At 43.9% G+C, this 22,041-nt stretch overlaps 1 protein-coding gene across 1 annotated transcript in view; it reads right to left on the reverse strand.

The window, feature by feature from the left end:
• Positions 1–3,607: 3,607 nt before the first annotated feature.
• The window catches only part of LOC126483892 (odorant receptor Or2-like), a 49,370-nt gene continuing 30,936 nt past the window's right edge, over positions 3,608–22,041 (reverse strand). The window contains exons 4-5 of the mRNA XM_050107159.1: positions 17,496–17,651; positions 3,608–3,722 (exon numbers count right to left, since the gene is read on the reverse strand). Coding sequence (XP_049963116.1) covers positions 3,666–3,722; positions 17,496–17,651 — 213 coding nt within the window. The 3' untranslated portion in view covers positions 3,608–3,665. The remainder of the gene's footprint in view (positions 3,723–17,495; positions 17,652–22,041) is intronic.

Raw genomic sequence — 22,041 nt, forward strand, 5'->3', positions numbered from 1 at the left:
CTTGACGCCAGAATCATTATTAATCAGTTGGCAGAATATTAAAACCCTGTAAGTTGGCAAGGTTTTCGCGCCCAGTCGCGGCGACCCCCCCCCCCCCCCCCCAAAAAAAAAAAAAAAAAATTGTGCGGGACCCGTAGCATTTGCTTCTTTCGCAAAGCTGGTCGCAGGTGATGCTCCAAAAACGAACATTAATACTGTGCATTGACGGTCTGCCGTGGAGGAACGTAATACGTTAGGATAACACCATCACAGTCGTACACGAGAATCACCATAACTTTCACCATACTGGGGCTCTGACGCACTTTCGACTTTCGCGGCGACCCGTAATGCTTTGCGAAAGAAGCGGCGACACACACATCATTTTGCACGACAATGCGCGGGCGCATACAGCGCAAGCTGTGGCTGCTCTGTTCGGTCGATGGGACTGGGAAGTACTGTACCATCCACCATACTCCCCGGACTTACGTCCTTGTGACTTTGATTTGATTCCGAAGATGAAGGAACTACTTCGTGGCATTTGCTCCAGAAGTGAGCAGGAGCTCCAGAAGTGTTCCAGAGATTCGACAGGCAGTAGATTGCTCCATTCGCACCATGAACAGAACAGGCTCTGCTGACAGTATACTACGCCTTCCACATCCTCGCTGGGAACAGGTTCTACACAACGCTGGTGACTACTTTGAAGGACAGTTAGAGGTGCAAACATGTAACTCTTTTGTATCGGTTGTGAATAATTAGTTGCCACTATTTAAGTTCCAACCCTCGTAATATAGGCGAATATTATGTGTTAGTAGTGGCAGTAAGAACGAGCTAAACCAATCTGGGCCAGAAGTTCGCAGACCAAGTAAAAAAATCCACTCCCATAGGACACAGTTGGTAGACGTAGTTAGGAAATCATTAATGACCAGTGTGAGCAATTTACTGCAAGAACTGAAGGAAGTCCAAAATTTGCAATTCAGATGGATGAATCGAGCGACGCGCAAGAAAAAATGGTCCAAATGGCTCTGAGCACTATGGGACTTAACATCTGCGGTCATCAGTCCCCTAGAACTTAGAACTACTTAAACCTAACTAACCTAAGGACATCACACATATCCATGCCCGAGGCAGGATTCGAACCTACGACCGTAGCGGCCGCGCGGTTCCAGACTGAAGCGCCTAGAACCGCTCGGCCAGATAGGCCGGCTACGCGCAAGATGTTTTCATACAATGAGACTGGAGATGTCATGGGATACCTCATAATATCGTGTCGGATCTCCTTTTGTTGCCCGGCTTAGTGCAGCTACTTGACGTGGCATGGAGTAAACAAATCGTTGGGAGTCCTCTGCTGAAATATTGCGCCTTACTGCCTCTATAGCCGTCCATAATTGCGAAAGTGTTACCGATGCTGCATTTTGTGCACAGACTGACCTTTAGATTATGTCCCATAAATGTTCGATACTATTCATGTCGGCCGATCTGTGTGGCCAAATGGTTCTCTCGACTTGTTCAGAATTTTCTTCAAACCATTCTCGAACAATTGGGCCCGGTGATATGCCGCATTGTCACCCATAAAAATTAAGTCCATGAGTGGCTGAAAATGGTCTCCCAGTAGCAGGGTCAATGAGCCATTCAGTTGAATTAGAGGTCCAAATCCATTCCATGTAAACAAAGCCCGCTTTGATTTCTGCTGTTGAGTGTCCGTTGACTATTAGCACTGAAAGCTCTACGCAAACGCGCTGCCCTCAGTCGTTAAGAGAAAGCGATCAGCCACTGCGTTGTCCGTGGTGAGAGACAATGCCTGAAGTTTGAAATTCGCGGCACAGTCTTGACACTGTGGATGTTGGAGTGCTGAAATCCCTAACGATTTCAAAAATGGAATCTCCCATGCTTCTTGCTCCAACTATCACTCTGCGTTCAAAGTCTGTTAATTTCAGTCGTTCGGCCATTATCACCTTTCCACATGAAATCACCTGAGTACAAATAACTTCGCCGATGCACTGGCCTTTTATATTTTGTGTACGCGATACTACCGCCATCTGTAAATGTGCACATAACTATCCCACGACTTTTGTCATCTCAGTGCATGTCAGATATTGATCTGCTGGGTATGTGCACGAAGATTTAGGCCCTGCTATTTTGTCTGCCGTAACAGGACATTTTAAGGGTGTGGGGATTTTTAAAAAAGTCAGCTAATTTTTCGACGAAATGTTCCTGATTGCTGTATTACAAAACGTTATTAAAATTACTAATACGATTAAAAGTTGTATACTTGACATTCGTCTTAAGTCTTGGGAGACTCAGTTGACTATTTGTGCGTCTTATTGCCATCATGGTGTTGAGCTCGAAGCCAACTGTTATAATTAGCACTGTTGTGTTTAATAATGTGTGTATACGTTTTCTGTGCTGTACATCAGCTAGTAATCAACCGAATACAACAAAATAATTTATTAGTAGTTTTCATTTGTTTTCAGTTATATCTGAGTCGTTCTGAACAATGTTCTTAGTGATAAAGTCTTTGTTTCCGAGAATTAGCCGTGCATAACTAAATAGAGGGCGTTACTGGTGTTTGAACTGTCACGAGAACTCAGCGTTAATCGATCTAGCGCTTTGTTCATAATGGTGCGACAGTGTAGTAATTAAAAATATGGATATTAACAGAATCTTCCGTCGGTTCTCGGTAGAACAACATTATAATAAATGAAAAGCACCAGTTTGCTTTTGTTCTACAATATTACTTTTATTGTAAACCGGGTTTCGGCTTACAAGGCCATCTTCAGACAGTTGCTGAGTATTATCACCAAAGAAGTTAAATGTTAGCAAACAACATTGGAAGAGAAGTAACACATCTAGACTGATGTAGAAACATACAGTAAGTAACATCTTTGCAATGAAAAAGTAAAAACTGAACTGTACATGAATAACAATGGAGTAGACCGGAAAACTTTTAGCACAAAATAGGAATAGCATGCCTACATAACAGTTTCTATTAATAAACAAAACTAATAAAATAAAATTAGAACTAGACAAGGCTTCATCAGGAGGTATGAAACATGGTATTTACATTGATAACTGTCTCTTCTTTTAATTTGTAGTGTATCACTCTCTATGTTATTCCCTTGTTATTCATGTACAGTTCAGTTTTTACTTTTTCATTGCAAAGATGTTACCTACTGTATGTTTCTACATCAGACTAGATGTGTTACTTCTCTTCCAATGTTGTCTGCTAACATTTAACTTCTTTGGTGATAATACTCAGTAAATGTCTGAAGATGGCCTTGTAAGCCGAAAACCGGTTTACAATAAAAGTAATATTGTAGAACAAAAGCAAACTGGTGCTTTTCATTTATTAAAAATATGGATAACGCCGATGTGCAAGTATGTTAGTAATGATTTTATTGAACTTTCTGCTGCCTCCGTTCATAAATGAGTTGTTGCTGCTTTTAATATTTTCTGTGGATCTGTTCTTTCTGCGTAATCTCTAGGTGAAGGATTCTTAGGCAGCTGTTTTGAGATACTTGGTTATTTCATGATACGTAATATATTTCTACATTTTTCGCCATACTTAATTTTAAATGAGAAAGAAAGATAACGCTAATTTTTGGATAAGCACTTTATTGGTTAAACAGAGGTGGAGAACTTTGTGCTAGAGCTACATGGCGGCGCTAGTGCCTTTCTGGAAGTGACGACTATTCGGCGTTCAACTCCCTCAGCACCATGAAGTACGAGAAGGAAGCGTTCATCAGCTGCAACAAACACAATTACACAGCTAATTAGACACGCCTGCTTATGCTGCAATATTTACAACAACAACAAAATATAGGCCAGAGTCGGCATCCATTTTCATCCGGATTGGTGACAGATTCATGTTACAAAATAAACTAACACTTCTGCCACTCTTGCAAGCCCCCTTCATCAGGTAATTGGTTCAAATGGCTCTGAGCACTATGGGACTCAACTGCAGAGGTCATTAGTCCCCTAGAACTTAGAACTAGTTAAACCTAACTAACCTAAGGACATCACAAACATCCATGCCCGAGGCAGGATTCGAACCTGCGACCGTAGCGGTCTCGCGGTTCCAGACTGCAGCGCCTTTAACCGCACGGCCACTTCGGCCGGCCCTTCATCAGGTAGGCCGTACGTCCTACATTATGACACTCACACACTCATACAGCCCCTGTGTCATTCGCTCAAACCGTCATAAACCAGTATTCATATTACTGTTTATTATTTAATGGTTATTTCTCTCTGAAAATCACAAATATCCAACTTTGTGGCATTCATATTTACAAATAAAAGCATAGACAACCAATAAAATAAATAAGCGAAAAAGTAAAGACCAGTTCATCTACATCTACATCTACATGATTACTCTGCAATTCACATTTAAGTGCTTGGCAGAGGGTTCATCGAACCACAATCATACTATCTCTCTACCATTCCACTCCCGAACAGCGCGCGGGAAAAACGAACACCTAAACCTTTCTGTTCGAGCTCTGATTTCTCTTATTTTATTTTGATGATCATTCCTACCTATGTAGGTTGGGCTCAACAAAATATTTTCGCATTCGGAAGAGAAAGTTTGTGACTGAAATTTCGTAAATAGATCTCGCCGCGACGAAAAACGTCTTTGCTTTAATGACTTCCATCCCAACTCGGGTATCATATCTGCCACACTCTCTCCCCTATTACGTGATAATAAAAAACGAGCTGCCCTTTCTTGCACCCTTTCGATGTCCTCCGTCAATCCCACCTGGTAAGGATCCCACACCGCGCAGCAATATTCTAACAGAGGACGAACGAGTGTAGTGTAAGATGTCTCTTTAGTGGACTTGCTGCATCTTCTAAGTGTCCTGCCAATGAAACGCAACCTTTGGCTCGCCTTCCCCACAATGTTATCTATGTGGTCTTTCCAACTGAAGTTGTTCGTAATTTTTACACCCAGGTACTTAGTTGAATTGACAGCCTTGGGAATTGTACTATTTATGGAGTAATCGAATTCCAACGTATTTCTTTTGGAATTCATGTGGATCACCTCAGACTTTTCGTTATTTAGCGCCAACTGCCACCTGCCACACCATACAGCAATCTTTTCTAAATCGCTTTGCAACTGATACTGGTCTTCGGATGACTTTACTAGACGGTAAATTACAGCATCATTTGCGAACAACCTAAGAGAACTGCTCAGATTGTCACCCAGGTCATTTATATAGATCGGGAACAGCAGAGGTCCCAGGACGCTTCCCTGGGGAACACCTGAAATCACTTCAGTTTTACTCGATGATTTGCCGTCTATTACTACGAACTGCGATCTTCCTGACACGAAATCACGAATCCAGTCGCACAACTGAGACGATACCTCGTAGGCCCGCAGCTTGATTAGAAGTCGCTTGTGGGGAACAGTGTCAAAAGCTTTCCAGAAATCTAGAAATACGGAATCAACTTGAGATCCCCTGTCGATAGCGGCCATTACTTCGTGCGAATAAAGAGCTAGCTGCGTTGCACAAGAACGATGTTTTCTGAAACCATGCTGATTACGTATCAACAGATCGTTCCCTTCGAGGTGATTCATAATGTTTGAATACAATATATGTTCCAAAACCCTACTGCAAACCGACGTCAATGATATAGGTCTGTAGTTCGATAGATTACTCCTACTACCCTTCTTAAACACTGGTGCGACCTGCGCAATTCTCCAATCTGTAGGTACAGATCTACCGGTGAGCGAGCGGTTGTATATGATTGCTAAGTATGGTGCTATTTTATCAGCGTAATCTGAAAGGAACCTAATCGGTATACAGTCTGGACCTGAAGACTTGCCCGTATCAAGCGATTTGAGTTGCTTCACAACCCCTAAGGTATCTACTTCTAAGAAACTAATGCTAGCAGCTGTTCGTGTTTCAAATTCTGGAACATTAATTCGTCTTCCCTGGTGAAGGAATTTCGAAAAACTGCGTTCAATAACTCCGCTTTAGCGGCACAGTCGTCGGTAACAGTACCATAGGCACTGCGCAGCGAAGGTATTGACTGCGTCTTGCCGCTTGTGTACTTTACATACGACCAGAATTTCTTCGGATTTTCTACGAAATTTCGAGACAATGTTTCTTTGTGGAACCTATTAAAGGCATCTCGCATTGAATTCCGTGCCAAATTTCGCGCGTCTGTAAATTTTAGCCAATCTTCAGGATTTCGCGTTCTTCTGAACTTGGCACGCTTTTTCCGTTCCCTCTGCAACAGCGTTCGGACCTGTTTTGTGTACCATGGGGGATCAGTTCCATCTCTTACCAATTTATGAGGTATGAATCTCTCAATTGCTACTATATCTTTGAATTTGAGCCACATCTCGTCTACATTTGCATAGTCAGTTCGGAAGGAATAGAGATTGTCCTTTAGGAAGGCTTCTAGTGACACTTTATCCGCTTTTTTAAATAAAATTATTTTGCGTTTGTTTCTGGTGGATTTGGTAGAAACGGTATTGAACCTAGCTACAACGACCTTGTGATCACTAATCCCTGTATCAGTCATGATGCTCTCTACTAGCTCTGGATTGTTTGTGGCTTAGAGGTCAAGTATGTTTTCGCAACCATTTACAATCGCGTGGGTTCGTGGACTAGCTGCTCGAAATAATTTTCGGAGAAAGCATTTAGGACAATCTCAGAAGATGTTTTCTGCCTACCACCGGTTTTGAACAAGTATTTTTGCCAACATATCGAGGGAAGGTTGAAGTCCCCACCAACTATAACCGTATGAGTAGGGTATTTATTTGTTACGAGACTCAAATTTTCTCTGAACTGTTCAGCAACTATATCATCGGAGTCTGGGGGTCGGTAGAAGGAGCCAATTATTAACTTATTTCGACTGTTAAGTATAACCTCCACCCATACCAATTCGCACGGAGTATCTACTTCGACTTCACGACAAGATAAACAACTACTGACAGACACAAATACTCCCCCACCAATGCTGCCTAATCTATCTTTCCTGAACACCGTCTGAGACTTCGCAAAAATTTCTGCAGAACTTAATTCAGGCTTTAGCCAGCTTTCTGTACCTATAACGATTTCAGCTTCTGTGCTTTCTATTAGCGCTTGAAGCTCAGGGACTTTCCCAGCACAACTACAACAATTTACAACTACAATTCCGGCTGTTCCTTGATACAAGCACGTCCTGTATTTGCCATGCACCCTTTGAGATTGCAGCCCACCCCGTACTTTCCCGAGGCCTTCTAACCTAAAAAACCGCCCAGTCCACGCCACACAGCCTCCGCTACCCGTGTAGCCGCCAGCTGAGTGTAATGAATTCCTGACCTATTCAGCGGAACCCGAAACCCCACCACCCTATGGCGCAAGTCAAGTTTTCCAGCCAATTGGTTGTTTTGGAGCTTCCCTGATTCGTTTCTTATAGCAGAGCCAAAGCAAGCAAGGTACAGTCCTATAGGCTATGTGGCACCGCATGCGCTACTTCACTGCAGAAAAAAATCTTGGAGAGTTTCACCAAATATAGTTGTAATGAGTGGCTGTTGCTCTTCCTGCGTCACATCTGACGTGGTCGAATTTGTGCCTGGTGACACAAGTAATACTGAAACCCGGAAAAGTTGTGCAGTCGGGGATTTACATTACGGTATTTTTTCGAATCTGACGCCTCTAAAGCTTTAATTCACACATACAAGTCTAAAATACAAGTATACATGCTACAATTACTGGTGTATTATTACTACAAGATGAATCATGAGCGCAGGATTGCTAACTAGCGCTCTTAAGAACTAAAAGTTGATTTTTAATTCCCGTTACGTATACAGAAATGCCTCTTAATTTAAACACTCGCGTAATGAACACTGAAAAGCCAAAGAAACTTGTACACCCGCCTAATATCCCGCAGAGCCCCAGCGAGCACGCAGAAGTGTCACAACACTACGTGGCATGGACTCGACTAATGTCTGAAGTAGTGCTGGAGGGAATTGACACCATGAATCCTGCAGGGCTGTCCGTAAATCCGCAAGAGTACGACGAGATGGAGATCTCTTCCGAACAGCACGTTGCAAGGCAACCAGGATATGCTCAGTAATATTCATGTCTGGGGAGTTTGGTGGCCAGCGGAAGTGTTTAAACTCATAAGAGTGTACCTCGAGCCACTCTGTAGCAAATCTGGACGTGTGGGATGTCGCATTGTCCTGCTGGAATTGCGCAAGTCAGGCCCAATGGACAATGGACATCAATGGATGCAAGTGTTCAGACGGGATGCTTACGTACATGTCACCTGTCAGAGTCGTGTCTAGACGTATCAGGGGTCGCATATCACTCCAACTGCACATGCCCCACACCGTTACAGAGCCTCCACCAGCTTGAACAGTCCCCTGCTAATATGCAGAGTCCCTGGATTCATGAGGTTGTCTCCATACCCGTACACGTCCAACCGCTCGATACAGTTTGAAACGAAACTCGTCCGACCAGTCAACATGTTTCCAGTCATCAACAGTCCAATGACGGTGTTGACGGGCCCAGGCGAGGCGTAAGGTTTTGTGACATGCAGGCATCAAGTATACACTAGTAGGACTTCGGTTCCGAAAGCCCATATCGATGATGTTTCGTTGAATGGTTCACAAGCTGACACTTGTTGATCGCCAGCATTGAAATCAGCAGCAATTTGCGGAAGGGTTGCACTTGAGTCACGTTGAACGATTCTCTTCAGTCGTCGTTGGTCCCGTTCTTGCACGATCTCCTTCCGGCCGCAGAGCCGGCCGCTGTGGCCAAGCGGTTCTAGGGCTTCAGTCCGGAACCGCGCTGCTGCTATGGTTGCAGGTTCGAATCCTGCCTCGGGCATGGATGTGTGTGATGTCCTTAGGTTAGTTAGATTCAAGTAGTTCTAAGTCTAGGGGTCTGATGGCATCAGATGTTAAGTCCCAAAGTGCTTAGAGCCATTTGAACCAAGAGTAGTCATACAGTGAAGGCTGCCCTTCCCACAAACTGCGTCGACATAACATTTCTTTTATTGTTGTTGTTGAAGGTAGGTGAAATGCTACGCAGGCAGCGGAACTGTACAGAGAGCGATATCCTGACAAGAACTCACCTTCCCGACGGGTGTTTTCTCGTCTTGCTGCGACGCTTCAGGAAAGGGGAAGTTTCAACTCACGACAACGCAATCGTCGTAGCACTCGCACAGACGAAGATGCCGAAGTTACTGTTCTCGCTTCCGTTACTATGAATCCACATGTTAGCACACGACAGCTTGAACACGAGACTGGCATTCCTAAAACCAGTGTACATCGTATTCTTACACGTCACCTTTTCCATCGTTACCATGTACACCTACATCAAGAATTGCATGGGAATGATTTTCAGAGTCGTGTACAGTTCTGTCAGTGGGCACAGCAGCAAATCCTCGCCAACCCGTTCTCCAATGTTCGATTTACCGATGAATGTTCCTTCTCAAACAGAGGACAGGTAAATACAAGGAACATGCATTATTGGTCTAGCGACAACCTTCGCTGGCTTAGACAGGTGGAACATCAGCGTCAATGGAGAGTTAACGTCTGGTGTGGGATGCTTGGTACTACAATTATTGGCCCTTATTTCATCAATGGTAGTCTAAACGGCACAGCGTATGCCAGCTTCCTCAGACGAATTCTTCCTCCTCTTCTGGATGAAGTGCTTCTAAGAACCAGAATGCTTTGTAGTATCAACACGATGGATGTCCAGCACATAATGCCTTGCGTGCACGTCGTGTTCTGAACCGAAGGTATCCTGCCAGATGGACTGGTCGAGGAGGAACAGTTACTTGGCTTGCTAGGTCTCCTGATTTAAATCCTCTGGACTTTTTTCGTTGGGGGTGCATTAAAGACGTCGTATATCGCGATATTCCAACAACTCCAGAGGACATGCAGGAACGTATCGTGCTTGCTTGTAATTCTCTTCAGCAGGCTGGAAGCAGTAAATAATTCTTTCATTCAACGAGTGCACCAGTGTATCGGTGTCCACGGTCAGCACTTTGAGTACCTTTGAATGTTCTACTCCTGGGCAGTGGTACAGGAGAGTCAAAGTCAATTTTGTGTAACGTCTTTACTTGGTTTTCATTTGTTTTCTGACAACTCCAGCAAGTGGACGAGTTAGTGATCCCGGGCTCAAAGTCAGTGTTGTGTTAGGTAATTAATAACATTGAGTTCCAGTGAATGGTACACTGTGATACATTTTTGAGTAGGTCTTTAGGAGAGGAAATGGATTACCAAATAAAAAATACAGGGTGCCATTTACAAAAGTCATACCGCTGTTCATATCTTTGTAAAAAAACAAAGCTACAACGAAGGCAATCATGCTGTTTGATGTCCCCCTGACGGCTAAAGAACATTTTCTTGAAACATTTTGTAATTTGCATCTCGACAAACACTTATTTAGGGTGGTCAAGATAAATGGGACACCCTGTATATCAGGTACTGACGAAATGCTGTCTACATCTGTTATTTTATGTAATGTAATGTAACTATTTCGCCATTTGTCATTAACTTTCGTGTAACTATTCAGTAAATACCTTATTGCAATAACTGTTTTGCGTTCTGTGTGCCTGACGCTATTGCTGACGTAATGCGGTATGCGGTGGGTGGAGCACCGTACATTTAAGCAACAGCTGTGTTCCTCTTCTCATCATTTGACGTTCGTGGACCCACAACAACTGATCCGTTTGGTTATACACCATGTAATTTGCATGTTACTACTATTATCAGACTTCCCTCTGAAACCATCTTGTATTTACATTTGTGTATAAATGGTCTGAAGATGGACGCATTTCGACTGAGACTGGTTATGATTACAAGTAAATATTTTTATGTGGACAAGACTCCTCTTAATCCATTTTGAAAGGTTCATTAGGCTCAATGTAATGTGCAGAGATAGTAACAGAATGTTTTCTTTGGATCCGTGAAGTTCCCGCGCAAAAAGATTATGTGCCAAACAACTGGTCACAGTGGTAACTCAAAGTTATATATAGAGTGCGGCGAACTAATTGATCTGAATGCGTTATGCGGTGGACGGACGCTATGAAGGGACGGCGTCGTTCTAGGCGGGAAAGTCTTTTTTTATCATCCTCCTCAGAAGAGACAATGCTTCGGATGAAGGGGCAATGCGGGTTTGTCGTGGAGACCTACTTTTCCCAACGTCCGGTTGGTTGTCGCCGCGCAGTCAATTGTTTCAATGTGTACACTTTCGGGGCAATTGGGGATTTACAAAGAAGAAGAGTGGGGCAATCACGGTCCGTGAGATCACTACAAAACACCGAAACTGTAAGACAGTAATTTTGGTGAGTTCCTCGGCGCTCAAGACGCTAACAAGCTAATATTTTGGAGAATCATCCTCAGTTGCACAAATTTTCTGGTCTTTACCAGGTTTCGGCTAAATTAATCTAGCCTTCTTCAGAAGCATAACCAACGTAGTTGCCGCTGCCAACCGACGGCGGGGTGAAGAGATTCCGGGGCTGGACTTCACCTAAGTAGTTTTAATTCGTCATGGTACCACGGTACTGTAGGTTTTAATTTTAATGTTGACTGTGCCTTAATCTGGCATGTTACAGTGATTTTATGCTTCTGAAGAAGGCTAGATTAATTTAGCCGAAACCTCGTAAAGACCAGAAAATTTGTGCAACTGAGGCTGATTCTTCAAAATATTAGTCTATCACTGTTGGTGACGGGGCTGCAATATGCTAAAAATTCTTACTCTAACAAGCACCTACCTTTCGAATTTCTGATCACTCTGTGGGACAAATTCTTCACCATGGCCTCCATTTGCATCCATACAAGCTGGCTGTGATGCAACAACTCAGTGAACACGATTTTGTTGTTCGACAAGCTGCTTGAAGAATTGCCTCACGACGCGCTGATGATCGTTGCGTGTTTTTCGGGAAAAATTCCCCGGGAGTCCGATCTTCTTAAGAGGGTATGTTCCGTTGCCGCCATCCTGACCTACTTCTGCCTCATGTGGCTTTTTTCATGGGGATATATAAAATCCATTGTTTATTCTTGCACATTTGAGTGAAAATGTTTACCAAGCAATAATCCGCCTACCCACTGCTACGCAGGAAAAATTGACTAGTACTTCAGAATCCGAGTTAATCGGTGTATTGAAAATAAGGGGCGTCGTTTGTGAATACCATTTTCCAAAACGTGTAAGTACCAGTTACCGATTACGTAGAAACAATAAAAGAAATTTAAACGATGAACACATTTATTTTTGTTCTGTTCTTTCAGATCGGCAGGTTTCGTCGCCATGCATATATTAAACTGTCCAACGACCGCCACCATAGTTTCAACTCCATATTACACGGTCCAGTCACACTAATGAGATTACCACCTACGTTCCACGTCAAGGTGAATAACCACTCACAGACGGCAGGTGGCAGCAATAGCAGTGGAGGGTCCACAAAGCGTTTCGTGGAAGGGGAGCGAATTATCTGATGTCCAAAAGAGGTTGAAAATACCGCTTCAGTTGTAAATTTCTTTGTTTCACACGACCGGTTTCGGACTGTTACAAGCCCATCCACAGGTGTCGTAGCTGTGCTGTGGTCCCCGTGCGAGGCGTGTACCAGGTCCGGTGTGCTGCCTATGAGCGCAGAACAGGGAGTCCTATGTTAAGGCGAACAATTGCTTGCATAAGAGCCAGAGGTGGATCAACGCGTTATTGCCTTGCTCAGTTTGTGAAGCTCTTTCTCTTGAATATATCACCCAGTTTTCCAGAAACTGTGATCATTTGTTTGTCTGTACATGTATGTCACATCTACCGATTTCCGTCCCATTAGGATAATTCCTTCCTGTTGTGGCGTTCTTTTTATCGCTATTGGTTATGACGTCACGGGACGGTTGATGGGCCTTGTCTCTAGGTGGTGTTGACTGCACTCGGCTTGTCTCGTCAGATAAATGATAAATATCCGGATGATTTATCGCAGAGGCACTTAGCAATTATCACACGCGGGTTTGTAAGTTTAAAAACGGTGGACTTTAAGGTTCTTAGAAAACCGTAATTTCAACTGGCTACGATCATATTCCTCCCCCAGAGCTTATAAGGTACCACATTTTACAAAATACACATGATTAAATATTATAAAGGCTAGTGTGACATACTGAAGGTTAAATAAGCGGTGTGTGTGTTCTTTCGGACATGTCCGAAAGAAGAGACACTGTGTTTGATTCTGCAGCCACTATGAATCAAGACATAATGGAATTAACGGCATTAGTTGCCGGTAGCCATTGATTTAAAACAAAGGGGAAAATTGAAAATTTGTGCTGGACCAGGATTCGAAGCCGGGTCTGCTGATTAGTGGGCGGATGCACTGACCACTATGGCCTCCAGACACAGTGGTCATCGTAACTGCACTGGTTACCCTGATACACCTCGCGTCAGACCCACATTATAATCTTGTCCACACACTGCTGGTGTAGTGCCCCTTGCCCACTACGCTCATTACTCGCGGCATTTCGCTAGTTCCCGTAAGGGTCAAGGCTTGGTATGCATCCACACTGAAGAGATCATTGGTGGACCTCACTTAAATATTCAGGGCGTAAATTTTAAGTGGACAAACCAGAATAACTCGAAAAATAAGCTTCACACGATAAATACGTAAAATCCAAACTTGATTATTTTCGAGTGAAACACCTGCTGGTGCTAAAATTAGCCCGCCACCACAGCCCCCTGGGGGTGGGGCGGGAGGAAACTTTAAAATTTCAAATGGAACCCCCATTTTTTATTACAGTATCAGATTCTACATAATAAACTTTGTATATCTTTTGTTCAAATGTGTGTGAAATCTTATGGGACTTAACTGCTAAGGTCATCAGTCCCTGAGCTTACACATTATTTAACCAAAATTATCCTAAGGACAAACGCACACACACCCATGCCTGAGAGAGGACTCGAACCTCCGCCGGGATCAGCCGCACATGACTGCAGCGCCCTAGACCGCTCGGCTAATCCCGCGCGGTGTACATTTTGTCTTAAACATTTGTTTTCATTCTTGGTAGTTGGTGCTGTAATTCAAGAAAATCCATGTTCTCACTTTTGCGTGGAAAATGGTTACGGATAAATAAAAAATATTTATTAACTTCGTAAGATGTTGGGTTAGTTAGTTAGCTAGTCAGATGATTTGTCTGATAATTAAAAGTTGTGTGGCCTCATGACCACGAAACAAACAAAAATTATCCGAATTTGCGGAAAAAAATTAATATTTGGGTCAACATTTGTAAAACTTGCTCATACCCCACCCTATGGGGAGAGAGGAAGAGTTTTAGTTTTAGCGATTCAAAATTTACGAAGTAAATGAGTATTTTTTATTTATCCGTAACCATTTTCCACGCAAGAATATTCTTGAACTACAGTGCGAACTACCAATAATCAAAACAAATGTTTAAGACAAAATGTACGTAGTTTTCTTATGTAGAATCTGATTCTGCAATAAAAAATGGGGGTTCCCATTTGAAACTTTAAAGTTGCCTCCCGCCCCAGCCCCAGGGGTCTGGGGTAACGAGCTAATTTTAGCACCTGCAGATATCCCCCTCGAAAATAATCAACTTTGGATTCCACACTTTTTTCGTGTGAAGCCTATTTTTCGAGTTATTCTGGTTGTCAACTTAAAATTTACACCCTGTATACGTCATTATCAGGGTATCCCATTTATCTTGACCACCCAAAATAACTGTTTGTCCAGATGCAAATTACAAAATGTTTCAAGCAAATGTTCTTTAGCCGTCAGGGGGACAACAATCAGCATGATTGCCATTAGTTGTAGCTTTGTTTTTCAAAAATATATGAACAGTAATATGGCTTTTTTAAATGGCACACCCTGTATGTTTATTCGGCAATTCATTTCCTCTCCTAAAGACGTATTCAAAAATGCCTGCCAGTGTACTTTGATTTATATGACTGGGACAAGTTGCACATTTGTGCTAGACCCTGTTTCGAACCCGGGTCTCCTGCTTACTAGGCAGATGCGCTACCCTCTGCTCCACCAGCATACAATGCTCACTGTAACTGCAGCTACCCTGGCGTGGCTCCCGTCAGATACAAATTCTCAACTTATAAAACGCGCTGCTGATGTAGTACCCCCTAATGATGAGCCTCATTACGCAGTATATAATTAAGGTGATGACGGCCAGGCGGCCGCCATAGCCGAGCGGTTCTAGGCGCTTCAGTCCGGGACCGCGCTACTGCTACGCTCGCAGGTTCGAATCCTGCCTCGGGCATGGATGTGTGTGATGTCCTTAGGTTAGCTAGGTTTAAGTAGTTGTAAGTCTAGGGGACTGATGACCTCAGATGTTATGTCCCATAGTGCTTAGAGCCATTTGAACCATTTGATTTGATGAGGCCAATGATCCCTTCAGTGCAGATGCGCATCAAGCTCACACTTTTACAGAAATTGACGAGACGCCGCGAGTAATGAGGCTGATATGCAGGGGCAGTACATCAGTGGTGTGCGGTTGTTGATGTTGTGGTTGTTGTTGTTGTTCTTGTGGTCTTGAGTCCTGAGGCTGATCTGATGCAGCTCTCCATGCTACTCTATCCTGTGCGACCTTCTTCATCTCCCAGTACCTACTGCAACCTACATCCTTCTGAATCTGCTTAGTGTATTCATCTCTTGGTCTCCTTCTACGATTTTTTACCCTCCACGCTGGCCTCCAGTAACAAATTGGTGATCCCTTGATGCCTCACAACATGTCCTACCAACCGATCCCTTCTTCTAGACAAGTTGTGCCACAAACTCCTCTTCTCCCCAATTCTATTCAATACCTCCTCATTAGTTATGTGATCTACCCATCTAATCTTCAGCATTCTTCTGTAGCACCACATTTCGAAAGCTTCTATTCTCTTCTTGTCCAAACTATTTATCGTCCATGTTTCACTTCCATACATGGCTACACTCCATACAAATACTTTCAGAAATGACTTCCTGACACTTAAATCTATACTCTATGTTAAGAAATTTCTCTTCTTCAGAAACGCTTTCCTTGCCATTGCCAGTCTACATTTTATATCCTCTCTACTTCGACCATCGTCAGTTATTTTGCTCCCCAAATAGCAAAACTCCTTTATTACTTTAAGTGTCTCAATTCCTAATCAGTCCGTAGCTCGTGGTCGTGCGGTAGCGGGTTCCCGGGCTCGATTCCCGGCTGGGTCAGGGATTTTCTCTGCCTCGTGATGACTGGGTGTTGTGTGATGTCCGTAAGTTAGTTAGGTTTAAGTAGTTCTAAGTTCTAGGGGACTGATGACCATAGATGTTAAGTCCCATAGTGCTCAGAGCCATTTTTTTCCTAATCTAATTCCCTCAGCATCACCCGATATAATTCGACTACGTTCCATTATCCTCGTTTTGTTGATGTTCATCTTATATCCTCCTTTCAAGACATTGCCCATTCCGTTCAATTGCTCTTCCAAGTCCTTTGCTGTCTCTGACAGAATTACAATGTCATCGGCGTACCTCAAAGTTTTTATTTCTTCTCCATGGAATTTAATACCTACTCCGAATTTTTCTTTTGTTTCCTTCACTGCTTGCTCAATATACGGATTGAATAACATCGGGGAGAGGCTACAACCCTGTCTTACTCCCTTCCCAACCACTGCTTCCCTTTCATGTCCCTCGACTCTTATAACTGCCATCTGGTTTCTGTACAAATTGTAAATAGCCTTTCGCTCCCTGTACTTTACCCCTGCCACCTTCAGAATTTGAAAGAGAGTATTCCAGTCAACATTGTCAAAAGCTTTCTCTAAGTCTACAAATGCTAGAAACGTAGGTTTGCCTTTCCTTAATCTCTCTTCCGAGATAAGTCGTAAGGTCAGTATTGCCTCACGTGTTCCAACATTTCTACGGAATCCAAACTGATCTTCCCCGAGATCGGTTTCTACCAGTTTTTCCATTCGTCTGTAAAGAATTCGCGTTAGTATTTTGCAGCCGTGACTTATTAAACTGATAGTTCGGTAATTTTCACATCTGTCAACACCTGCTTTCTTTGGGATTGGAATTATTGTATTCTTCTTGAAGTCTGAGGGTGAGCTGAGAATTTGGATCTGAGGGGAGCTGTGCTAGGGTAGTCCGCGCATTTGGGGTGACCATCGTGTCTGGACTGCGTAGTGGTCAGAGCATCTGCCTGCTAAGTGGGAGCCGGCCGAAGTGGCCGCGCGGTTCTGGCGCTGCAGACTGGAGCCGCTACGGTCGCAGGTTCGAATCCTGCCTCGGGCATGGATGTGTGTGATGTCCTTAGGTTAGTTAGGTTTAACTAGTTCTAAGTTCTAGGGGACTAATGACCTCAGCAGTTGAGTCCCATAGTGCTCAGAGCCATTTGAACCATTTTTTTGCTAAGTGGGAGACGCGTGTTCGATTCCCGGTCCGGCACAGATTTTCAACTTGATAAATCAATCTCCACTGGCAGCTAATGTTTCTAATTCCTTTGTGTACTGGATATTAGCCACAACTGTCACTAAATAGAAACAAAAGAACGTGTTCTATCGCGGCTGTGCCGCTGGCCGCTGGCGAGGTGGGAGAGCGCTACGCACCGCGAGGAAGGTCTCCCTGGAGATGGTGTAGAACTTGCTGGCGGTGAGCCTGAGCGGCCGGTGGGCGCGGCACAGCAGAAGCCGCAGCTCCTTGCGGAAGCGCGGCGACGCCGACGTCCAGTCGCTGCTGTACGCAGACACCTGCAGGCGCTCGCTCTGTCGGCACACACACGCATACACACCTAACGTGTCGCACTGCGCACCCTCTGCTTTTGTATTAGACACTGCTGCACAGCCGGCCGGAGTGGCCGTGCGGTTCTAGGCGCTGCAGTCTGGAACCGAGCGACCGCTACGGTGGCAGGTTCGAATCCTGCCTCGGGCATGGATGTGTGTGATGTCCTTAGGTTAGTTAGGTTTAATTAGTTCTAAGTTCTAGGCGACTGATGACCTCAGAAGTTAAGTCGCATAGTGCTCAGAGCCATTTGAACCACTGCTGCACCATACAGGCTGTCTACAAACTGATCCACAACGTAATAATCATAATCGGGAAATTGAGGAGGCGGAAAGGGAAAGAAATGGAAATTATGTAAATGGAAGGTGGAGGGGGAGAGAAAGGAAAGGAACTAACGACATTAGATGCATCGGGAGTTTATGCGGAGCCAGCGGTGGCGAGAGAAAATGTGTATCGGACCAGTACGTTGTCCTCGACTGCGAGTGTTCATTGGAGGTGAGGGTATCATCTGGAGTGCCCCAGGGAAGTGTGGTAGGTCCGCTGTTGTTTTCTATCTACATAAATGATCTTTTGGATAGGGTGGATAGCAATGTGCGGCTGTTTGCTGATGATGCTGTGGTGTACGGGAAGGTGTCGTCGTCGAGTGACTGTAGGAGGATACAAGATGACTTGGACAGGATTTGTGACTGGTGTAAAGAATGGCAGCTAACTCTAAATATAGATATATGTAAATTAATGCAGATGAATAGGAATACTCTCTTTCAAATTCTAAAGGTGGCAGGGGTAAAATACAGGGAGCGAAAGGCTATTTACAATTTGTACAGAAACCAGATGGCAGTTATAAGAGTCGAGGGACATGAAAGGGAAGCAGTGGTTGGGAAGGGAGTAAGACAGGGTTGTAGCCTCCCCCCGATGTTGTTCAATCTGTATATTGAGCAAGAAGTAAAGGAAACAAAAGAAAAATTCGGAGTAGGTATTAAAATTCATGGAGAAGAAATAAAAACTTTGAGGTTCGCCGATGACATTGTAATTCTGTCCGAGACAGCAAAGGACTTGGAAGAGCAGTTGAATGGAATGGACAGTGTCTTGAAAGGAGGAGATAAGATGAACATCAACAAAAGCAAAACGAGGATAATGGAATGTAGTCTAATTAAGTCGGGTGATGCTGAGGGAATTAGATTAGGAAATGAGCCACTTAAAGTAGTAAAGGAGTTTTGCTATTTCGGGAGCAAAATAACTGATGATGGTCGAAGTAGAGAGGATATAAAATGTAGACTGGCAATGGCAAGGAAAGTATATCTGAAGAAGAGAAATTTGTTAACATCGGGTATAGATTTAAGTGTCAGGAAGTCATTTCTGAAAGTATTTGTATGGAGTGTAGCCATGTATGGAAGTGAAACATGGACGATAAATAGTTTGGACAAGAAGAGAATAGAAGCTTTCGAAATGTGATGCTACAGAAGAATGCTGAAGATTAGATGGGTAGATCACATAACTAATGAGGAAGTATTGAAGAGGATTGGGGAGAAGAGAAGTTTGTGGGACAACTTGACCAGAAGAAGGGATCGGTTGGTAGGACATGTTCTGAGGCATCAAGGGATCACCAATTTAGTACTGGAGGGCAGCGTGGAGGGTAAAAATCGTAGAGGGAGACCAAGATATGAATACACTAAGCAGATTCAGAAGGATGTAGGTTGCAGTAGGTACTGGGAGATGAAAACGCTTGCACAGGATAGAGTAGCATGGAGAGCTGCATCAAACCAGTCTCAGGACTGAAGACCACAACAGCAACAACAGGAAAAAGAATTCCGTAATGTTTGAATACTCCATTAGTAGTGTAGCGCTCGACACAGTCACGTCGATTAAACATTTGGGCGTAACATTGCAGAGCGATATGAAGTGGGACAAGCATGTAATGGCAGTTGTGGGGAAGGCGGATAGTCGTCTTCGGTTCATTGGTAGAATTTTGGGAAGATGTGGTCCATCTGTAAAGGAGACCGCTTATAAAAAACTAATACGACCTATTCTTGAGTACTCCTCGAGCGTTTGGGATCCCTATCAGGTCGGATTGAGGGAGGACATAGAAGCAATTCAGAGGCGGGCTGCTAGATTTGTTACTGGTAGGTTTGATCATCACGCGAGTGTTACGGAAATGTTTCAGGAACTCGTGTGGGAGTCTCTAGAGGAAAGGAGGCGTTTTTTTCGTGAATCGCTACTGAGGAAAATTAGAGAACCAGCATTTGAGGCTGACTGCAGTAAAATTTTACTGCCACCAACTTACATTTCGCGGAAAGACCCCAAAGATAAGATAAGAGAGATTAGGGCTCGTACAGAGGCATATAGGCAGTCATTTTTCCCTCGTTCTGTTTGGGAGTTGAACAGGGAGAGAAGATGCTAGTTGTGGTACGAGGTACCCTCCGCCACGCACCGTAAGGTGGATTGCGGAGTATGTATGTAGATGTAGGACTCGAACCTGGGATCTCTCACTTGCTAGGGAGTTGCGCTGAACACTGTACCACTCAGAGATAGTGTTTGCCACAATTGCACGAACTATCTTGGCACGTTGCCCGGCTGACCCACATTCCATCTAGCGCCATCTATCAGCAGTCCCTTTTCATGTCCTATATTCTCGTTAATTTTAAATTCCTGCTGGAGGTCGAACATAAATGTGCATCTGTACTGAAGCTTGCTGATCCATTGCCCATCGAGGTGAACTGATTGACCTCGATGGTCAGTCAATCCACAACCTTAAGTGCTGATGAATATTTATGTTCGATCTCCAGTGGGAATCTAAAATCAGCAAGCATGGAACACATCAACTGAGACTGCAGTGGGAATGTGGGTCATCCGGGCAACGTGCAGAGATAGTTCGCGCAATTGTGACAAACACTATATCTGGGTGGTACAGTGGTTAACGCAACTGCCTAGTAAATGAGAGATCCTGGGTTCGAAGGCCGGTCCGACACATATTTTCATTCGTCGTCCGAAGACCAGTATCAGTTGCAAAGCGATTTAGGAAAGATTGCTGTATGGTGTGGCAGGTGGAGTTGACGCTAAATAATGAAAAGTATGAGGTGATCCACATGAGTTCCAAAAGAAATCCGTTGGAATTCGATTACTCGATAAATAGTACAATTCTCAATGCTGTCAATTCAACTAAGTACCTGGGTGTAAAAATTACGAAAAACTTCAGTTGGAAAGACCACATAGATAATATTGTGGGGAAGGCGAGCCAAAGGTTGCGTTTCACTGGCAGGACACTTAGAAGATGCAACAAGTCCACCAAAGAGACAGCTTACACTACACTCGTTCGTCCTCTGTTAGAATATTGCTGCACGGTGTGGGATCCTTACCAGGTTGGATTGACGGAGGACATCGAAAGGGTGCAAAAAAGGGCAGCTCGTTTTGTATTATCACGTAATAGGGGAGAGAGTGTGGCAGATATGATACGCGAGTTGGGATGGAAGTCATTAAAGCAAAGACATTTTTCGTCGCGGTGAGTTCTATTTACGAAATTTCATTCACTCACTTTCTCTTCCGAATGCGAAAATATTTTGTTGAGCCAAACCTACATAGGTAGGAATGATCATCAAAATAAGAGAAATCAGAGCTCGAGCAGAAAGGTTTAGGTGTTCGTTTTTCCCGCGCGCTGTTCGGGAGTGGAATGGTAGAGAGATAGTATGATTGTGGTTCGATGAACCCTCTGTCAAATGTGAATTGCAGAGTAATCATGTAGATGTGGATGTAGATGATTCTGGTGAAGTCCTGATGCAACTGGTATCCTTAGTTTCTTCCCTTTCCTTTCCTTTCTCCCCCTCCACTTTCCATTTACATAATACATATCACAGCTGTGGATGTCCGAAAGAACAGACACCAAGCATTCATATAAAGGATGGACAGTTACAACCTCCCTCCTGTGATATTTTGCTGATTCTCAAGTGAAAGATTTTTCTTGGTGGCTATTGGACATGGTTTATTAGTCCATTCTTTCGCGGCTACACCAGCATTTCACTTCATCCCACAGCATCTGATGAAAAGTATCCCAGCACTGCTTTGCAGTCCGACATTGAGACCTATAAGTCACAAGAATTGGACCCGCCAGCATATAAGGAGGCGAGGATTACTGTGTTCTCAATAGAGAAGCAGTAAAGGCGGAATGGATCGGCTAGGAGAGCTCAGTGACTTTGAGGCTGGACTAGTCACTGGATATCAAATCCAACAGGGACATTTCTGCCCTTCTAAGGCATTCCAAGCTGACTTATGGTGATGTGACGGTGAAGTGGATACACGGAGCAGCCCCTCAGCTAGAACAAGACCATGTAGGCCTCGTGTGCTCCCTGCCGCCGTTGGATAAGCAGCTGAGCAGCAAGTCGT

This window comes from Schistocerca serialis, chromosome 6 (assembly GCF_023864345.2).
Source record: "Schistocerca serialis cubense isolate TAMUIC-IGC-003099 chromosome 6, iqSchSeri2.2, whole genome shotgun sequence".
Classification (NCBI taxonomy): domain Eukaryota; kingdom Metazoa; phylum Arthropoda; class Insecta; order Orthoptera; family Acrididae; genus Schistocerca; species Schistocerca serialis.